Source organism: Pseudonaja textilis, unplaced genomic scaffold (assembly GCF_049901715.1).
Source record: "Pseudonaja textilis isolate UNSWEBS1 unplaced genomic scaffold, rPseTex1.2 PTEXSCF99, whole genome shotgun sequence".
Classification (NCBI taxonomy): domain Eukaryota; kingdom Metazoa; phylum Chordata; class Lepidosauria; order Squamata; family Elapidae; genus Pseudonaja; species Pseudonaja textilis.
This window is the reverse complement of record NW_028262979.1, coordinates 23,518-37,773: the sequence shown is the minus strand read 5'-3', so window position 1 is coordinate 37,773 and position 14,256 is coordinate 23,518. Positions and strand designations below refer to the sequence as shown.

The 14,256-nt window shown below is 52.6% G+C and overlaps 1 protein-coding gene and 1 pseudogene across 2 annotated transcripts in view; both read left to right on the top strand.

The window, feature by feature from the left end:
• The first annotated feature begins 2,669 nt into the window (after window positions 1-2,669).
• LOC113454434 (voltage-gated inwardly rectifying potassium channel KCNH2-like) lies at window positions 2,670-11,570 on the top strand (annotated as a pseudogene). The gene is made up of 5 exons (XR_015740651.1): window positions 2,670-2,805; window positions 4,010-4,240; window positions 8,246-8,410; window positions 10,916-11,336; window positions 11,464-11,570. The product of XR_015740651.1 is annotated as a voltage-gated inwardly rectifying potassium channel KCNH2-like (transcript).
• A 1,964-nt stretch (window positions 11,571-13,534) lies between these two features.
• Window positions 13,535-14,256, top strand: part of LOC113453620 (nitric oxide synthase 3-like) — an 11,461-nt gene continuing 10,739 nt past the window's right edge. The window contains exons 1-2 of the mRNA XM_087919268.1: window positions 13,535-13,539; window positions 13,831-13,936. Coding sequence (XP_087775394.1) covers window positions 13,535-13,539; window positions 13,831-13,936 — 111 coding nt within the window. The remainder of the gene's footprint in view (window positions 13,540-13,830; window positions 13,937-14,256) is intronic.

Here is a 14,256-nt window from a genome sequence, read left to right as displayed (position 1 = left end):
TCCTCTCTCTCTCTTTCTCTCTCTCTTTCTGCTTCCTTCTCTTTCTCTCCTCTCTCTCTCTTCTTCCTCTCTCCTCCTCTTCCCTTTCTTTCTCTCTCTCTCTCTCTCTCTCTCTCCCTTCTCTCCCTCCTCTCTTTCCCTTTTCTCATCTCTCTCTTTCTGCTTCTTCCTCCTCTCTTTCCTCTTTCTGCTTCTCCTCCCCTTCTCTCCCTCTTCTCTCCCCCTCTGTCCTCTCTCTCTCTCTCTCTCTCTCCTCTCTGGGAGTCGAAGTCCATAATCTTCCATTTTCCCCTGCTTTGACTGGGGATTCTGGGAGTCAAAGTCCCACACTCTGCCATTATTTCCCTCGCTGACTGGAGGATTCTGGGAGTTGAAGTCCACAATCTGCCATTATTCCCCTCACTGACTGGAGGATTCTGGGAGCTCAAGTTCCACAATTTGCTATTTTCCCTCACTTGATATGGAGGATTCTGGGAATCGAAGTCCAGAATGAGCCATTATTTCCTCTTCTGCTGACTGGAGGATTCTGGGAGTTGAAGTCCCACAATTTGCCATTATTTCCTCACTGACTGGAGGATTCTGGGAATCGAAGTCCAGAATGAGCCATTATTTCCCTCAGGACTGGAGGATTCTGGGAGTTGAAGTCCCACAATTTGCCATTATTTCCCTCACTGACTGGAGGATTCTGGGAGTCGAAGTCCAGAATGAGCCATTATTTCCCTCAGGACTGGAGGATTCTGGGAGTTGAAGTCCCACAATTTGCCATTATTTCCCTCTCACTGACTGGAGGATTCTGGGAGTCGAAGTCCATAATGTGCCATTTTCCCCTCACTTGACATGGAGGATTCTGGGAGTCGAAGTCCAAAATCTGCCATTTTCCCCTCACTGACTGGAGGATTCTGGGAGTCGAAGTCCCACAATCTACCATTATTCCCTCACTGACTGGAAGATTCTGGGAGTCAGAGTCCAAAATGTGCCATTATTTCCCCTCAGGACTGGAGGATTCTGGGAGTCGAAGTCCCACAATCTGCCATTATTTCCCTCACTGATTGGAGGATTCTGGGAGTTGAAGTCCCACAACCTGCCATTATTTCCCTCACTGACTGGAGGATTCTGGGAGTCAGAGTCCAAAATGTGCCATTATTTCCCTCAGGACTGAGAGATTCTGGGAGTCGAAGTCCCACAATCTGCCATTATTTCCCTCACTGATTGGAGGATTCTGGGAGTTGAAGTCCCACAACCTGCCATTATTCTCCCCTCATTTGACTGGAGGATTCTGGGAGTCGAAATCCCACCACCTGCCATTATTTCTCCCTCACTTGACATGGAGGATTCTGGGAGTTGAAGTCTTTCTTCTGGGCGCCCCCTCCCCGTTTGCTCCTTCCCCCCCCCACCGCGCACGTATGCAAATTTTGGGGATGGGGCAAGGGGGCTTTCGACGCCCCCATTGGTGGAAGGGCTATACGGAGGGTGGGGGCGTGTGATTGGTGAAGTGGGGAGGGGGTGGGGTTCCTCACCTCTGTGAGTAGCCAATGAGAGAGCTCCCTGTCCCCCCTCCTCTTTTTCCCCCCTCCCTCCCTCTTCCCTCCATCCCCCCACCACCACCACCGTTGGGCTGCTCCTCCATTGGCTGAGAGGCTGTCCAAGCTCCGCCCCCAACGGTTCAGTCCATCCAAGGAAAAAAACCCACACGCTCCCTCCTTTTTCCAACCTCCCCCTTTTTCTGGACAGGTCGGAGAGCCCGGCCGTTGTGGCAAGGGACGGCTGGGCGAATCCATTTCACTCGCGAGGGGGGAGGGGGAAAACGGGACGGTTTAACCCGAGCAGAAGAAGGAGAAGAAGAAGGAGGAGGAGGAGGAAGCGAGCCCCCCCTTCCCTCCCTTTTTCCGCCTTGACAGGCTGCCCCCTTCCTTCTCGCCTTTTCCTTCGCCTTTTGCCTAAATAAGGTTCGGCAGCGCAGCGCCGGGCCCAGCCAGGCGGAGAAGACCTCCCACTCCCCCCACCCCCGGCCTTGGGAGGGGGCTTGGGAGACCATCCAGACCACCCCAGCCCGGATCCGGAGCCAGACGAGGCAGAGGAAGGCCGGGGAAGAGGAGGGGAGGAGGAGGAGAGGAGGAAGGTGGAGGGGGTCCTGCCTTCCTCCCTGGGGGTGGGTGGGTGAGGAGGGAGGGTCCCTCGCCCACCTCTTCCTCCTCCTCCTCCTCCTCTTCCTCCCTCCATCCCTGAGAGGGGTTGGCTGAGTGAGGGGGTCCTCGCCCTCCTCTTCCTCCTCCTCCTCCTCCTCTTCCTCCCTCCCTCCATCCCTGAGAGGGGTTGGCTGAGGAGGGGGTCCCTCGCCCTCCTCTTCCTCCTCCTCCTCCTCTTCCTCCCTCCTCCCTCCATCCCTGAGAGGGGTTGGCTGAGTGAGGGGGTCCCTCGCCCTCCTCTTCCTCCTCCTCCTGCTCTTCCTCCTCCTCCTGCTCTTCCTCCCCTCCTCCTCTTACCCCCTCCCTCCCTCCCCCAGAAGGGGTCCTGCCTTCCTCCCTTGGGGGTGGGTGGGTGAGGAGAGGGGGTCCTCACTCCTCTTCCTCCTCCTCCTCCTCCCTCCTCCTCTTCGTCCCTCCTCCTCCTCTTCCTCCCTCCCCAAGAGGAGGCCACGGGGGTGAGGGTGGGGGGCTTGGGGGGGGGTGAGGAGCGCTGGGCCGGGCGTGGGGCCGGGGGCCGGGCGAGCCTCCCCATGGGCTGGCGGCATGCCGGTCCGTCGGGGCCACGTCGCCCCACAGAACACCTTCCTGGACACCATCATCCGCAAGTTTGAAGGGCAGAGTAAGTGGATTGGGGGTGGGGAGGAGGGAGGAGGAGGGGGAGGAGGAGGAGGAGGAGGAAGGCCAAGGGGGGGGGTGGTGGTGCGGGGTGGGGGTCGCTTTTCGCGAGGGGAGGGGCTGGGGTGGGGAGGCTAGAAGACCTCTGAAGGCCCCATCTGTCATTCTCCAAGGCAGAGAAAGGGGGCTCCGCTAGAAGACCTCTAGAGGCCCCTTCTGTCATTCTCCAAGGCAGAGGATAGAGGGGTGTGTGCTAGACTAGATGGCCTTTGAGGGCCCCTTCTGTCCTTCTCCTCCAAGGCAGAGGATGGAGGGTGTGTGTGCTAGACTAGATGGCCTTTAGGGCCCCTTCTGTCCTTCTCCTCCAAGGCAGAGGATGGAGGGTGGGGGGCCTAGACTAGATGGCCTTTGAGGGCCCCTTCCATCATTCTCCGAGGCAGAGGGGGGCTCGGCTAGAAGACCTCTGAAGGCCCATTCTGTCATTCTCCAAGGCAGAGAGGGGGTTCAGCTAGAAGACCTCTGAAGGCCCCTTCTGTCATTCTCCTCCAAGGCAGAGGATGGAGGGGGCTGCTAGACTAGATGGCCTTTTAGGGCACCTTCCGTCATTCTTCAAGGCAGAGAGAGGGGGCAAAGCTAGAAGATTCCTCTAGAGGCCCCATCTGTCATTCTAAGGCAGAGGGGGGCTCAGTTAGATGACCTCAGAGGGCTCTTCGGTCATGCTCCAAGGCAGAGAGAGAGGGGGCTCGGCTAGAAGACCTCTAGAGGCCTCTTCGGTCATGCTCCAAGGCAGAGAGAGAGGAGGGGGCTCGGCCAGAAGACCTCTAGGGGCCCTTCCGGTCTTTCTCCAAGGCAGAGAGAGGGGGCGCCTCGGCCAGAAGACCTCTAGAGGCCCCTTCGGACATTCTCCAAGGCGGGAAGGTACCCTGGTGGTCATCTAGTCCAACCCCCTGCTCAAACAGGAGAACCTTACACAATGAAGAGTCGGAAGGGACTCCCGGAGATCATCTAGTCCAACCCCACCCCAATCCATCAGGAGACCCTGACCCCATTGAAGAGTCGGAAGGACTCCCGAGACATCTAGTCCAACCCCCTGCTCAAGCAGCCGACGCGACAGAATCGGAGAGCGGGATGAAGGGACCTCGGAGGGTCATCTAGTCCAACCTGACCCCCCCGGCTCCCTCTCTCTTTCTCTCTGCCCCGCCCCGCAGGCCGGAAGTTCATCATCGCCAACGCCCAGGTGGAGAAGTGCGCCATCATCTACTGCAACGATGCGTTTATGCACCTCTGCGCTACAGCCGGGGCGAGGTCATGCAGAAGCCTTGCACCTGCGACTTCCTCTACGGCCCTCGCACCCAGACCAGCGCCAGCGGCCCAGATCGCCCAGGCCCTGCTGGGCTCTGAGGAGCGGAAAGTGGAGATTTGCTTCTATCGGAAGGACGGTGAGCGCGTGCTCGCGGGGGAGGGAGGCGGGCGGGGGCACCCTTTCGGGATTGGAGCGGGCAGGGGGTCGGGCTAGATGACCTCTGGGGGTTCCCTTCCGAGTCTGGAGTCTCCTGCTTGAGCAAAGGGGAGGGGTTGGACTAGATGACCTCCAGGGTCCCTTCCAACCTAGTTGTTCAGTATGGGTCTCCGCTTGAGCAGGGGAGGCGGGGTTGGACTAGATGACCTCTGAGTCGGTCCTTCTGACTCTTAAATTGTGTAATGGTCTCCGGATTGAGTAGTGGGTTGGACTAGATGTCCTCCAAGGGGCCCTTCCGACTCTTAAATTGTGTAATGGTCTCCGGATTGAGCTGGGGGTTGGACTAAATGACCTCCAGGGTCCCTTTCGAGTCTGGGGTGCTGTCAATTCTCTAAGAGTCTCTCCTGCTGGAGCAAGGGGGTTGGACTAGGTGACCTCCGAGGTCCCTGGTCCAGCCCAGTTGTTCGGTATGGGTCTCCGCTTGAGCCGGGGTTGGGGGTTGAGGGTTGGACTAGATGACCTCCGAGGTCCCCTTCCGACTCTCAGCTTGTGTAATGGTCTCCGGATTGAGTAGCAGGTTGGACTAGATGTCCTCCAGGGTCCCTTCCGACTCTTAAATTGTGTAATGGTCTCCGGATTGAGCTTGGGGGTTGGACTAAATGACCTCCAGGGTCCCTTTCACGTCTGGGGTGCTGTCAATTCTCTTAAAAGTCTCCTGTTTGAGCAGGGGGTTGGACTAGATGACCTCTGAGGTCCCCTTCAAAGTCTCCACTTGTGTGATGGTCTCCGGATTGAGCTGGGGGGGATTGGACTAGATGCCCTCTGAGGTCCCTTCGGAGTCTGGGGTCCTGTAAGGTTCTCCTGCTTGAGGCGGGGGGTTGGACTAGATGACCCACAGGGTCCCTTCCCACCCAGTGGTTCAGGAAGGGTCTCCGTTTGAGCAGGGGTTGGGCTGGATGACCTCCGGGGTTCCTTCTGGCTATGGTTCTGTCAGGGTCTCTCCTGCTCAAAAAGGGGGTTGGGCTGGATGACCTCCGAGGTCCCTTGGGACTCTTATTCTATAAGTGTCTGGAGTTTGAACGGGTTGAACTAGATGACCTCCGAGGTCTCTTTCTCGTCTATGGTTCTGTCAGGGTCTCCTGCTCAAAAAGGGGTTGGGCTAGATGACCTCCAATGTCCCTTCCGGCTATGGTTCCTGTCAGGGTCTCCTGCTCGAAAAGGGGTTGGGCTAGATGACCTCCGGGGTCCCCTCCGGCTATGGTTCTGTCAGGGTCCCCTGCTCGAAAAGGGGGCTGGGCTAGATGACCTCTGAGGTCCCTTTCTAACTCCCTCCACCCATCAGTCCTTGACTTACGACAGCTCTTTTTTGGGGATGTGTGTGTGTCTGTTGGAAGCAGTCACTAAGCGGAGCGTCGTAAGGCGAGGACTACCTGTTAAAGGGGTAGGAAAAAACCAAGGTAGTCATTTTTGGACAGTGTTGTGGTTGTTGGTCGTTGTTTGGAGTTGTGTCATGGGGGGGATAACTTTTTTATTTTGTTTAATTTGGGGGCTTCCCTGTCAGTATTTGTGTTGTATCTTTGTGCGTCTGTGTGTGTGTGTCTGTGTGTGTGTGTGTGTTTTTGTGTGTTTGTGTGTTTTTGTGTGTTTCTTGTGTGTGTTTTTCTCTGTTTTTCTCTCTTTTTGTGTGTTTTTGTGTGTTTTTGTGTTTGTGGGTGTGTGTTTATCTGTGTTTTTGTGTGTCTGTGTGTTTGTTTTTGTGTGTTTTTGTGTATTTGTTTTTGTGTGTGTTTGTGTGCAAGTGTGTGTATGTGTCTCTGTGGGTTTTTTTGTGTTTTTGTGTGTGTGTGTATGTGTTTTTTTGTGTGTGTATGTATTCTGTTTTTTGTGTGTCTGTGTGTGTGTTTTTGTGTGTTTTTGTGTGTATGCGTGTGTATGTTTTTCTGTGTTTTTGTGTTTTTATTTGTGTGTTTGTGTGTGAGTGTATGTGTTTTTGTGTGTCTGTTTGTATATGTGTTTATGTGTGTTTTTATGTGTTTTTGTGTTTTTTTGTGTGTCTGTGAGTTTTTATGTGTTTTTGTGTGTCTGTGTGTGTTTTTGTGTGTTTGTGTGTGTGTGCTTTTGTGTGTGTTTGTGTGTATATGTGTGTATGTGTTTTTGTGTTTTTATGTTTCTGTGTGTGTGTTTTTGTATGTTTGTGTGTGTGTTTTGTGTCTTTTTGTGTCTTTTTGTGAGTCTGTGTGTATATATTTTTGTGTGTTTGTGTGTGTGTGAGTTCTTATGTGTTTTTGTGTGTCTCTGTGTTTTTGTGTGTTTCTGTGTGTGTATGTGTTTTTGTGTATTTTTGTGTCTTTTTGTGTGTCTGTGTGTGTTTCTCACACAATCGTCCTTGACATTCTCACGCCTTCTTCCAAAGGGAAAAAAAAATGTGTATTTTGAACAAACATATATACACACAGAAGCGGACACAACTTTTTATCAGATAGAACAGAGCCATCAATAGCCGGAAGGGACCTCGGAGGTAATCCAGCCCAACCCCCTTCTCGAGCAGGAGAGACCCCGACAGAATCATATGCCGGAAGGGACCCTGGAGGTCATCTAGCCCAACCCGCTGCTTCTAGCAGGAGAATCCCAGGATCAGAAGGGTGGGAAGGGGCCTAGGAGGTCATCTAGCCCAACCCGCTGCTTCAAGCAGGAGAATCCCAGGATCAGAAGGGTGGGAAGGGGCCTGGGAGGTCATCTAGCCCAACCCGCTGCTTCAAGCAGGAGAATCCCAGGATCAGAAGGGTGGGAAGGGGCCTGGGAGGTCATCTAGCCCACCCCCTGTTCGCGGGGGCAGAGTCCCCCTCTGAATCAGCGGAGGAGAAAGTAGGATGGACAAGATGTCCCCCAAAAAGAGGGGGAGGGGAAAAAAAAGATGAGCAGAGAAAGCAGAGGTAGCTGGAGGAGTGGGTTGGACTAGATGACCTCCGAGGTCCATCCCAACTCTTTGTCATTGTGCGATTCTGTCCGGATCTCCTGCTTGAGTTGTGGGTTGGACTAGATGACCTCCGAGGTCCCTTCCAACTCTGTCCTTGTGTTTTTGTGTGTCTGTGTGTTTCTGTGTTTTTGTGTGTTTGTGTGTGTATTTTTTTGTGTCTTTTGGGGGCCTTTTGTGTCTTTTTGTGTGTTTTGCTGTTTTTGTGTGTATGTGTGTATGTGTTTTTGTGTGTTTTTATGTGTTTTTGTTTCTTTGTGTGTCTGTGTGTGTTTTGTGTGTTTTTGTGTCTGTGTGTGTATGTGTTTTTGTGTGTATCTGTGTGTATGTGTTTTTGTGTCCGTGTGTGTGTTTTTGTGTGTGTCTGTGTGTTTTGGTGTGTTTTGGTGTGTTTTTGTGTTTCTTTGTGTGTCTGTGTGTGTGTTTGTGTGCTTTTCTGTCTGTGTGTGTATGTGTTTTGGAGTGTGTGTGTATGTGTTTTTGGGTGTTTTTGTCTCTGTGTGTGTTTTTGTGTGTCTGTGTGTGTTTTTGTGTGTTTTTGTGTGTTTGTGTGTGTTTGTGTGTTTTTGTGTGTGTGTTTTTGTGTGTCTGTGTGTGTTTTTTGTATGTTTTTGTGTGTTCATGATTTTTTGTCTTTTTGTGTCTTTTTGTGTGTCTGCGTGTTTTTCTGTGTTTTTCTGTGTTTTGTGTGTCTGTGTGTGTCTGTGTTTTTGTGTGTTTTATGTGTTTTTGTGTGTCCGTGTTTTTGTGTGTGTTTGTGTGTGTGTGTTTTTGTGTGTTTTTGTGTGTCTCTATGTGTGTTTTTGTGTGTGTTTGTGTGTATGTATGTGTATCTGTTTTTTTCTGTCATTGTGTGATTCTGTCAGGACTTGTGGGTTGGGCTAGATGATCTCCCAGCTCCCTCCCCACTCTTTTTGTCATTGGGCGATTCTGTCCGGATCTCCTGCTTTTGAGTTGTGGGGTTGGCCTAGATGACCTCCCAGGTCCCCTTCTTCTTCTCTTTGCCGGCAGGCAGCTGCTTCCTGTGCCTGGTGGACGTGGTGCCGGTGAAGAACGAGGAAGGGACCGTCATCATGTTCATCCTCAACTTCGAGGTCGTGGTGGATCGGGCCCTGCTGGCCAGCTCGGCCAAGAACACCAACCACTGGGTGTCGCCGGCTACCTGGTTGCCCACAGGTAAGGCGGCCGCTAAGCGAGGAAATGTCTCATTTAACGATGGTAACAAAATGCAGGTAAACTCTAATTTCAGGACTGTAGTAAAAATACAGGTAATCTCTAATTTAAGGACTGTGATAAAATCCAGGTAATCTCTAATTTACGGATTGGAATAAACTAGAGGTAATGTCTCATTTAAGGACTGTAATAAAATACAGGTAATGTTTCATTTAATGACTGTAATAAAATAGAGGTAATGTCTCATTTAATGACTGTAATAAAATACAGGTAATGTCTCATTTAATGACTGTAATAAAATACAGGTAATGTCTCATTTAATGACTGTAATAAAATAGAGGTAATGTCTCATTTAAGGACTGTAATAAAATACAGGTAATCTCTAATTTAAGGACTGTAATAAAATACAGGTAATCTCTAATTTAAGGCCTGTGATAAAATGGAGGTAATCTCTAATTTAAATACAGGTAATCTCTGATTTAAGGAGTGTAATACAATACAGGTAATCTCTAAAATAAGGACTGGAATAAAATGCAGGTAATCTCTAATTTAATGACTGTAATAAAATATAGGTAATGTCTAATTTAAGGACTGTAATAAAATACAGGTAATCTCTAATTTAAGGTCTGTAATAAAACACAGGTAATGTCTAATTTAAGGGCTGTAATACAATACAGGTAATGTCTAATTTCAGGACTGTAATAAAATACAGGTAATCTCTAAGGACTGTAATAAAACACAGGTAAGCTCTAATTTAAGGACTGGAATAAATTACAGGTAATCTCTAATTTAAGGACTGTAATAAAACACAGGTAAACTCTAATTTAAGGACTGTAATAAAATACAGGTAATGTCTAATTTAACGACTGTAATAAAACACAGGTAATCTCAAATTTAAGGACTGTAATATAATACAGGTAATCTCTAAATTAATAACTGCAACACAGAGTAAAATACAGGTAATCTCTAATTTAATGACTGTAATAAAATATAGGTAATGTCTAATTTAAGGACTGTAATAAAATGCAGGTAATCTCTAATTTAATGACCTCAATAGGGAATAAAATACAGGTAATCTCTAATTTAAGGACTAATAAAATACAGGTAATCTCTAATTTAAGGACTAATAAAATACAGGTAATCTCTAATTTAAGGACTGGGATAAAATAGAGGTAATGTCTAATTTAAGGACTATAATACAATACAGGTAATCTCTAATTTAAAGGCTGGAATAAAATACAGGTAATGTCTAATTTAAGGACTGTAATAAAATACAGGTAATCCCTAATTTAATGACTGTAGTAAAATACAGGTAATCTCTAATTTAAGGACTGTAGTAAAATGCAGGTAATCTCTAATTTAATGACCTCAATAGGGAATAAAATACAGGTAATCTCTAATTTAAGGACTGTAATAAAATACAGGTAAAGTCTCATTTAATGACTGGTGTAGACGTGCCCCGTTGGCCACGGAGAAGGGCCGCCTTACGGGGCCTTCTCCGCGGGCATCCCAAGATCCTGTTTTTCGCTAGCGGGACGCTCCGGGAGGCCGTAAACGGAGCCCGGGTCGGACCTAAAATGGTGGCTCGAGCTCCGTTTTCGTTGGCGGAGGGTTGCGGGAGACCGTTGTGGCCAAAAACGGAGCCCGGGGAGGACATAAAATGGCGGCTCAAGGTCCGTTTTCGTTGGCGGAGGGCCGCAGGAGGCCGTCGCGGCCGAAAACGGAGCCCTGGTAGGACATAAAATGGCGGCTCGAGCTCCATTTTAGTTGACGGAGGGATGTGGGAGCACATCGCGGCCGAAAACGGAGCCCTGGTAGGACATAAAATGGTGGCTCAAACTCCGTTTTCGCCCCACGGAGGGCTGCGGAGGCCGTCGCGGCCATAAACGGAGCCCTGGTAGGACCTAAAATGGCAGCTCGAGCTCCATTTTAGTTGACGGAGGATGCGGGAGGCCATTGCGGCCAAAACGGAACCCGGGTAGGACATAAAATAGCTGCTCGAGCACCATTTTCGCTGGCGGAGGGCCGCAGGAGGCCGCCGCGGCCGAAAACGGAGCCCGGTAGGACATAAAATGGCGGCGCGAGCTCTGTTTGGCTGGCGGAGGGCCGCAGGAGGCCGTCGCGGCCAAAACGGAGCCCGGGTAGGACATAAAATGGTGGGTCGAGACTCCGTTTTTCCCCGCAGGAAGCTGTACCGGTCGGAAATGTTCCCTTTGACCATTTTCCTTGCCCCCCCCCGTTGTTAAGCGAATCCCTGCAGTCCTTAAGTGAGTCATCCACTCGTCGAGCGGCTTTGACCTTCCCTCGTCGAGAGATCACGCCAAACCCCCGATGGGGCTGTGTGAATTGGGATACCCGGAATCGTAACGGATGGTATTTTTGTGTGTAATCGTCGCCACGCCGAGCCCCACTTACCGACGGAGGGAGGCTCTCGTCGCCAACCACGGGGCTCCCGATCGCCCCCCCCCATACCCCCGAAAACCGCCTCCCGCTTCTCTGCCTTTCCAGGTCGCGGCAAGTCCTTCCGTCTGAAGCTCCCGGCGCTCCTCGCCCTAGCCGGGGAGCAAGCAGTAAACTCCCGCGTGGCGACCCGGATGAGACCGTCGTAGTGGTGGATCTGTCCAAGCCGAGCAGCGAGTCGGTGGCACTGGACGAGGTCGAGGCCTCGCTGCGGAGCTGCGAGGAAGAGGAGGAGGAAGGGGAGGAAGAGCGCGGGGGAGGAAGGCGAGCAGGTCCCGCCGCTCACGCACTCCTCGCCGCTGGAGGCCGAAAGCGCGCTCTTCCCGCCGAGGCGTCATTCTCCAACTGTAGCCTGAGCCGCCGCGCGAGAGTTGCTGCAGCGTCCCCACGGCGTCCCGGGTGGACGACATCGAAGCCATGAAGGGTGACGGGGAGAAAGGATGGGCCCACAGCCGGCACGCCAGCGCAGGTGGGGTTTCCCCTCCCCCCCAAACACCGCGGGGGGTGGCGGAGGGTGGGGAGTGTCGGCGTCGCTCGGCCGGCCTGGGGTTGGGCTAGATGACCTCCGGGGTTCCCTTTCCGGGTCTTCTATTCAGGACGGGTTTCCTGTTTGATTGCGGGGTTGGGCTGGATGACCGCCGGGGTCCCTTTCTGGCTCTTCCGTACGGGGTCTTCTGTTGGAGAAGAGGGTCGGGCTGGATGACCTCTGGGGTCCCTTCCAGAGCTTCTATTCCGTACGGGTCTCCTGTTGGAGCAGGGGGTTGGGCTAGATGACCTCTGGGGTCCCTTCCCAACTGTATTATTGTGTAGGGGTCTCCTTTTTGAGCAGGGGGTTGGGCTGGATGACCCCGGATCCCTTTCCAGCTCTTCTATTCCGTACGGGGTCTCCTGTTGGAGCAGGGGGTTGGGCTAGATGACCTCTGGGTTCACTTCCCAACTGTATTATTGTGTAGGGGTCTCCTGTTTGAGCTGGGGGTTGGGCTGGATGACCTCTAGGGTCCCTTCCCAACTGTATTATTATGTATGTGTCTCCTGCTTGAGCAGGGGGTCAAGCTAGATGACCTCTTGGGTCCCTTCACAACCCTATTATGGTGGATGGGTCTGTTTTTGAGCAGGGGGTGGGATGGATGACCTCTAGGCCCCTTCCCAAGTGTATTATTATGCATGGGTCTCCTGTTTGAGCAGGGGGTTGGGCTACATGACCTCTGGAGCCCAGAGGTCATCTAGCCCAACCCCTGCTCCAACAGGAGATCCCCCTACTGAATAGCAGCCTTGGGAGGGACACTGGAGGCCATCCAGTCCACCCCTTGCTCAAGCAGCAGTATCATAGAGGGATAGAGTCGGAAGGGACCTAGGAGGTCCTCTAGTCCAACCCCCTGCTCAAGCAGCAATATCATAGAGTGATAGAGTCGGAAGGGTTCCCGTTGGGTCATCTAGTCCAACCCGCACATCCGAGAGAGGAGAGAGAGAGAACCCGCCCTGTTCCGAAGGACCAAGAGTCAGAAGAGACCTCTGGGAGGGGGAGCGGGGTCATCTAGTCCAGCCCTTCCACTCCGGCCAGAGAACCCGGACTAAAATGGTTGGGTTGGACCTCAAGATATCATCTAGTCCATCCCCCCACTTTCTCCAGCAGAATATTCAGGTGGAAGAGAGAGGAAAAAAGAGAGAGCGGGAAGGTAACCCTAGAGGTCATCTAGATGAACCCAACCGCCCCCCCCGCCGCTTGTCTGACCCGGGGCACCCCGTAGGCCTTTCGGAAGAGTGAGAATGGGAAGGGGCCCTGGGAGGGCATCTAGTCCATCCCCCTCCTTGCCTGACAGGCCGTTCAGAAGAGCCAGAGTTGGAAGGGAAGCCTGGGAGGGCATCTCAGTCCAACTCCCCATCGTGGTCTGAAAGGCCACTCAGAATAGCCACAATGGGGAGGGACCTTGAGGGTCATGTAGTCCGACCCCCTTCCTAAGACAGGAGACAACTATGCCACTCAGAATAGCGACAATTGGGAGGGGGATCCTGTGAGGGCATCTAGTCCAACCCCCGTCTGTCCTCCGAGAGGCCACTCAGAATAGCCAGAGTGGGGGACAGAACCTTGGGAGGTCATGTAGTCCGACCGTTTTGTAAGACAGGAGACAGCTAGGGCACTCAAAATAGCGACCATTGGAAGGGGGATCCTGAGAGGGCATCTAGTCCAACTCCCCACCGTCGTGGTCTGAGAGGCCACTCAGAATAGCCACAATGGGGAGGGACCTTGGGAGGTCATGTAGTCCGACCCTCTTCCTAAGACAGGAGACCTCTAGGCCCCTCAGAATAGCGACAATTGGAAGGGGGAACCTGGGAGGGCATCTAGTCCGACCGTTTCATAAGACAGGAGACAGCTAGGGCACTCAAAATAGCGACTATTGGAAGGGGGACCTTGGGAGGGCATCTAGTCTAACCCCGTCGTCATCCGAGAGGCCATCTGACCCCTCATCCGACTGGGGAGCCTAGGCCTTTCAGAATAGTGACCATTGGAAGGGATCCTGGGAGGGCATCTAGTCCAACCCCCTCGCCTGACAGGCCATTGAGAATAGTGAGAATTGGAAGGGACCTTGGAGGGCATCTAGTCCAACCCCCCATCGTCTGAGAGGCCACTCAGAATAGCCAGAGTGGGGGAGGGAACCTTGAGAGGTCATGTAGTCCGACCCTCTTCCTAAGACAGGAGACCTCTAGATCTCTCAGAAGAGGCAAAAGTTGTAAGGGGAACCTGAGAGGGCATCTAGTCCAACCCGCTCTCGTTCAATCACACCTTGGGATAAAACGAGCGAGGTTGTGTGTTTTGGGGGGGGCTTTTCTCATCCCAGGAGGGTCCGTCCACCCCGCCCGAAGCCCCCTGCTCAACTCCACCTCCGACTCGGATCTCATCCGCTACCGGGCCATCAGTAAGATCCCCCAGATCACCCTCAACTTCATGGACTTCAAGGCTGAAGCCTTCGGGGCCTCGCCGGGTGGCGCCGGCGCCGGCGGCGAGAAGAGATCATCGCCCCCACCAAGCGGAAAGACCGGACTCACAATGTGACCGAGAAGGTCACTCAGGTGAGACGAAAAGCTCGCGTTCCCGGGGTCGGGGGTGGGGCTTTCATGAGCGCGCCCGTGAGGTGGAGGGGTGGGTGGGTTGCGAGGCGCTCCCCCGCCTTTCTTCTCGGGCGTCGCTTCGTCTTCTCGGGCGTTTCTCCAGCCAGGAGCGGGTCTCCGGGAGGTCATCTAGCCCAACCCCGCTCAAACAGGACACCCGTCCATAATAATACAGTTGGGAAGGGACCCTAGAGGTCATCCAGGCCGACCCCTGCTCAAGACAGACCCGTCCATAATAATAGAGTTGGAAAGGGACCCGAGAGGTCATCTAGCCTGACCCC